Genomic DNA, 6,788 nt, shown 5'->3' with positions numbered 1-6,788 from the left:
GATCTGACAGGTACAGGAGGAGACTGCTTCTCCTTCTCTAGGAGAGCATCTGGTGGATTTGAACCACGTACCTCTAAGATTGTGGTGCAGCTTCTTGCCACTAGGCCACCAGAACTCCCTATTTGCAACTTTTTGAGAAAGTGTCATACTGCCTTCCATAGTGATTCCACCATTTCACTCTCCCACCAACAGTGAGTAAGGGTTCTTGTAGAGTAAATTTTATGACTAACATATTTGATACATAACTAAGTATGCATTAGAATACTAAACTTATATGTAAGCAATCCCTAAAGACAAATATGAATCATAGTCCTAAAGACATTGATCACAAAAGGTAATTAAAATGAAGAAAAACGATGTATTTAACTTGGGTCAGAACTGAATTTCACTGCAATAGTTCGAGTGGAACTCCATCATAAATCAGAAACTACCTACAATTAGTATGGAGTCTGGTGGCTAAATGGTAGCCTGAGGTTCGAACCCACCAGCTGCTCTGTGGGAAAAAGATGGGCAATATCCACTTATTGGATTTACAGCCTCTGAAAACCCACTGGAGTGTCAGCTATGAGTCGGTTCCATGCTGTGGCAAAGAAGAGTGAGTGTTAAGCCTAATAAAGAGGAATGGTTTCACATCTCTAGGTGACAGAATTCTTAAGCATGGAAGTATCCTGACTCTCAACACAAGTAAAGGAAACATGTAACTAAAAGTAAACAGAAAAAGGAGTTACACTTCATGCCAAACAAAAGGCATTCAGTAAACACTGGCTGGACGACTGGATGCATAGATTCTAGGGAGGAGAGTTGAAAGGTCAGATTTCCTGCAAGTTGGGAAATTTGATTCCAGATTTGATTTGCTGTTGATGTTGTTAGGTGCCATCCAACTCATAGTGATCCTACAAGCAACAGATCTGACCCCTATCCGCTCCTCCAGCATCCTTACCATCCCTGACACACATCACTGCAATTACTGTATCAATCCATCTTGTTAAGGGTCTTCCTCTCTTTCACTGACCCTCCACTTTACCAAGCATAAGGTCCCTCTCTTCACATGTCCAAAAAGCTTTGTCATTCTTGCCTCTAAGGAGCACTCTGGTTGGCTAATGTCACATAAACTATTATCCCTCTCTGAGCTTCTATTTTCTTATCTGTAAAATGAAAGGACTAAAGTAGATAATCCCCAAACAAGATAAATCCCTAAAGAGTAAGGGCTTTAAACTCAGCAATTATCGATTTAAATCCAGTCTTAAACTTGGTACTTCTCTCTATATATACTGGTTTTCCTATATATTGGAACAGAGGGAATAATGTCCCCTTAACAAGGTATAAAAGAACTTTGGTGACATCATAGGTTATGTGCTGGGTTGTTAGCCAAAAAGTTACTATCCTGAAGGAGGAAGATGAGGCAGCTGCTCCCATGGACAGTTATAGCCCAGGAAACCAACGGGGGGCTGGCAAAGTCAGAATCAACTTGACCATGGTGGGATTATCAGGGTGTAAGAGTTCCACATGCACTGTGCCTAAAACGGGGCTTGGAACTCAGGAGACACTCAATAACATATTTTCAGTTTTATTTCTGCGAAAATGCTGATATATGAAGAAAAGGAACAGAGTTTTGCCCAGCCATTATTAATCCACCCTAAGAACTACTCCTTCCTCCTCAGGGTTCGCAGACTTGCCTCCTCTAAGCGGTGTATTTTCTTGGTCAGGCAATCTTCCACCTGCTGCACCTTCTTCCGAGCATCTTCCTTCACCCGCTGTATTTCAAAGGTACCCCCTTCAGCTAAGGTCTCAACTGCTTTGCTGCAAAAAAGAAGCAAAGATGTAAAAGGCACAAGGTGACAATCTGACAATAATTTCAACAGCCCCAGAGAGACAAGGAATATCTGTTCGCTATTTCTACTATAGACTTATACTAAGCTTTTTTTTAAATTAATATTTGCAATTAGAAACCAAAGATAAAAGCTAAGAATCATCCACAATCTTATCAGGCAAAAAAAGGTCACATTTCACTATACAGCCTTTCAGGTGTTTCCTACCCCATAAAAGTGAACTATATAGTACATTATTTGTGATCTGGATTTATGCTGATGGCACAATGATTAAGGACATTCAGCTCTTAACTAAAGGGTCAGGGGTTCAAACTCACTATCTGCTTCATAGGAGAAAAGAACTGGCCATCTGTTCCCCAGAAATAAGCCTAGGAAGCCTACGGGACACAGTACTACTTTATCATATAGATTTTGTAGCATACAACACCAACACTATTACAAATACATTTGTGTCCATAAATGTAATGATTATAATCTTAAAAAGCTAAACATGTTATCTATTAAATGCACTATAATAATGATCTTTGTTTAAAACATTTAAATCGTTTCTGATTCAATATACTTGATTAACTATATTTATGAAGCTCTGAAAATGGAGTCTGATATAGAACACATACTCAATAAATGCTAGTGTTATTGTTCATTACTTCAGTAATTCCATGATCAAAACATCCTTGCATATACATTATCCAATGAATGTCTTGGGATCTGTTCTGAAGAACAGAACTGTTGGGTCAGGAGTTAGGCACATTCTAACTTTTAAAAGATACTATCAAATAGTTCACCAGGCCACTTCCAGCAAAGCAGATTTCCATCACTGTTGTAGGAAAGGTAGAGAGCTGGTACACCAAACCACTACGCAATGTAATAGTTTGCAACCAGCAAAATCTGCCAAGTAGAGAGAAAAGTATTTTAAATATAGCATGATCAACCTGTCTGTGCATTAGCTACCACTGAGGGTCTGAAGACAGGAGGTTACACAAGCAGTCTGTACTCTGTGTCACATTAAAATGTCAGAGTTCACACTGCTTTGGCACCACCAAATATTCTCTGTGCTTGACGAGCAGTATTGGGGATGGCACATCAAAATCACATAGGACCACAACCAATGACACTGTTCATTTTGCTTTTTCCCTAAAGGAAAACAGTGTCAAGTATGGATTTATGAGAAAAATACTCTGAGTAGTTCTCAACAGATTTTTAAAATGATTGCAGGATTTCAAGGCAGGATAATAAAGGAAATGGCTCCACCTAAAGCTGGTTTTTCAGAAAACTGCAACAGAACAAATCTATTCACCACCATCCTCCCTTGCCCTATTTTAAGGGTACATAACATTTTTCCAACCAAGGGCCATGTGATCAGAAATTCACATGTACAAGCCATGTGAATTTTTTTACTGAAAACAATGGAAAGAGGGTCACACTTGTTTTCCAAGTCTTAAACATGAGACGCCTGCAAATAAAGACTTTATTCATATCTTCCCCCCCCCCCTTTCACCAATAAGCCTTCAGAAGGTCCCAGTGTCATGAAGTCATCTTAACGGAATTCATTGTGACTAACTGGAAAGAACACGGGCTGAAGCTAGACAGACCCACTCCCAGATTTTTACTCTATCATGTCCTCAGTGTGACTCTGAACAAATCATTATCTAGCCTCAGTAAATTACACCTCAGTTTCCTCATTTGAAAAATGAGATGATTACCTCTTAGAATTAAATGTGCTAATGCACGTGGAGACCTTAGTTCAGAGCCGCCGCCTCCTCCCTGAGCTGAGCTGCCTGTTCTGCTGCTGCACGAGGCCTACCTCCGCTCCTCCACTGATGTCTGAGTAGAGAACAGGTCATCTGCTGAGCAGATCAGGCCACTAGTGCATTTCCTGACTAATGCCATTCAGGGCCTTCAGTCTCAGTTCTCCCAAGCGCATTCCTTCATCAGCACTGCCTGGAATGCACAGTGACTCAACCCCATTTCCATCAGCCCTCAAGGGGCATTACTTATATCTGGAAGAATCATGGACCAGAGGTCCTTTTTTTGTCAAGTCTTGGCTGGATAGAGGAACCTTCCCAGTTCTGAATTTCCCTTAGCTACTGCAAGGGTGTGAACCTGTGGCTCTAGAGAGGATCCTTTAGGAAATGACTCAGCTCTACCTTAACCCACTGGAGGTAAAGACATACCGTCTCCCTTATTACAGCCCAGATATAACCTGGGGTTAGTCAGAGTCATATACACTGTCAAGAATTAACTGCAATTTCTAACAAGTACCAGTACAATTCAGATTGTATTTTAGTTATACCAAGAAAATATATTCCCAATAATAAGTGTTCCAACTTTTCATTTATCATTTTTGTATTTTATAGTTACTGTAGCAATAAAATTTATGCTCAGCAGTATGGTGCAATTTTCCTCTACTAATGGAATTATTATTTTTGTTTGTGTTTTAAAGGCACCAAGATAACATTTACTCCCAAAAATACGACTGATTTTGTTTACAATGTCCCCTTACTCTAACTGATAAATATTAACAACAGAAAGCTAGAAAACATATATATTTACTATATAGGCAAAACAGAGTGGTCTCTGGAACCAGTTTAGGCTGGGGTCCAGTCTCAGCTCTCTGCCAACCTGGGCAAGTTCCTCAAGCCCCTGAACCTTGGTTTTCTCTTTCATAAAAGGGGAATACTAGTACCGTACAGGGCTTTTGTAAGTATTACAAGCAAGAAGATATCTGACGCCAGGCACAGGGACTGGGGCCACAATCAAGAAACTTAGCAGGTATTAGTTTACTCCCTTTAACCTTTCTCTCCTTGTGGAGTGTAAGCGGGCAAGCAGACCTGTCAGCTACATAACCTAAGGAGGCAAAGGCTGAGAGATAATGGTCTAATGTAGCTTTCTACACAACAGAAGTCCCTTCTAAAAAACAAAAAATAACAAAAAACCACCACCCTTGCTATTCTTTTTAGACCTCAACATTTTGTTAATTCTTTATAGTTCCACTAAAATTCTTCAGCAAAAGGCAGGGGCTTCTCCAGACACAAGACTATACACCTTCCTCTCTCATCCTGGGGGGAAAAAGAAAATCACAAAACTGAAAATGGAATTGAGGGCACTGTATTTATATATACTTTGCATCAATAAATTTTTATACATCAGTGTATATATATATATATATATATATATATATATATATATATATATCTCCACATACCCCTAAATACCAGGGGTATTTAGGTAGCACATATTCAAGAAACCATGCAATAGCCCTATGAAGTATATATTAAATTCATTCTAACAAATTAAAACCGAAGGCTCAGAGACCACAGACTTAGATCCAGACTTTGTTTTTTTCCACTTCCTTCACACTTGACTAAGGGAATAGGAGTGGCTTTCGAGGGTTTATAGTGATGTTAGAGATATGAGATTCACACATATGTAAGTAATAAAACCGCATGTAACAAAGTACTAGCGCGGGACTAGAAGCCAGATAGCTGTGTTCTTCTGCCAGCTCTGCGTCTGGCTGGCTGGGGAGTTCGAGTCTTGGTCATTTTCCTCTCCAGACCTAAATTCTCTCCTCTATTAAATAAAATGCCACAAGATCTGCCTACCTCCCAAGATAACGATGTAAGGATATAAAAGTGTTCTGTGAACTGTAAAGTGTCAGAAACACATGAGATTATCATTATATGCCAGAGATGTTTGAGAAGAGATTGATGTAGGCTAGAGGAAGCCATGTGTGATTAACTATGAGCCTTTAAGATCAGTTAGGCAATAGGAAAGGTGTTCAGTTGGGAAGAGAGGGATAAGGGAAGAGGTCTGCCAGGTCAAAGCTAAAGCAGCAGGAACAAGAATATCTTTAGTATCCCTGAACTGGGTTTGAGATAGAGATTGGGGGAGAAAAAGCTGGAAGAGTTACAGCACTGTAAATTCAGCATTCCTAACGATCATTCCTGGCATTTTCTCTTCTCACCCTTCAACAAGTCCTATTTTTCCAACATACCTTTCTAATCCACCACCCATCTCTATCACCGATCTCTCAACCCAACCTGCCTCCATACTTTTTTCTACTCAGCTCCCATTATAATCAGTTCCTCATCTAATATCTAAAGTGATCTTTAAAAAAAAACAAGGAACACAAATTCGACTGTGTTTCTGATCTTGCCATTTGATCTCAAGATAAAGATCAAAATCTCTACTGTGGCCTCAAGAACTTGCAAGGCAAGGCTGCCTAGACTTCTCACATCTCCTCAGATCTAGTTCCTTTCCACTCTGTACAATCTCTTCCCCTAAAATACTATTTCCTGCTCCTTTCACCTGGTTAATCCCGATTTATCTGTTAGTCACTTGTGGTGACATCCTTGCATAATTTCAAACAGCAGTCTGGGACTGCAAACCACTAGTCTAGTCAAAACCAATAGCAGATCTGCCCCCAGCTGCCAGATGTTATGGCCATGGAAGGACTTACATACACTAGCTTGTCCCAGTCATAATACGGCACATTTGACCCTATGCCAAACACGCCATACTTCTGACCCACTACCTCCATCAGGATCTCTGCTGTCATAATAAAGGCAGCATTCCCACATATGCTTTCACATCTTCGGTGGGTCTGCCTGAGGAGTCTTATTCTACTCTCAGGCAAATCTGAGCACACTCTAGTATTCATCTTTACTCAAAAGTATCTTCTATCACTACAACTCCATATATTCCACTTAACAGTCATGCTGTACAACTCACCAGTCTAAAAAGAGCTCTTAGAATAAAGTGTTATCTCCTTTCACATCCTTAGTCCATGACACAAGTAAACATGCAATAGATGTTTCAGAATGTATGAATACCCAATGACTCAGGCTATCTTGGATTTTTGCTTGCTGATAGATAAATACTTGAATAAAGGAATGAAATAATAAGAATGAAAGTTTTTATAAGTGGCTTTTTAAAAAAATATGTAAATATTTTATTTAC

The 6,788-nt window shown here is 39.7% G+C and overlaps 1 protein-coding gene across 1 annotated transcript in view; it reads right to left on the bottom strand.

Moving 5' to 3' along the window:
* CDK5RAP2 (CDK5 regulatory subunit associated protein 2) overlaps positions 1 to 6,788 on the bottom strand; it is a 252,415-nt gene that overhangs the window by 191,522 nt on the left and 54,105 nt on the right. Inside the window, exon 6 of the mRNA XM_006890751.1 lies at positions 1,677 to 1,800. Within this exon, the coding sequence (XP_006890813.1) occupies positions 1,677 to 1,800 (124 nt within the window). The remainder of the gene's footprint in view (positions 1 to 1,676; positions 1,801 to 6,788) is intronic.

The sequence above is a fragment of the Elephantulus edwardii genome, unplaced genomic scaffold, assembly GCF_000299155.1.
Source record: "Elephantulus edwardii isolate Elephantulus edwardi_28Jun2011 unplaced genomic scaffold, EleEdw1.0 scaffold00092, whole genome shotgun sequence".
Lineage (NCBI taxonomy): Eukaryota > Metazoa > Chordata > Mammalia > Macroscelidea > Macroscelididae > Elephantulus > Elephantulus edwardii.
Note: the sequence above shows the minus strand (reverse complement) of the source record. Positions and strands in the feature narration are given on the sequence as shown.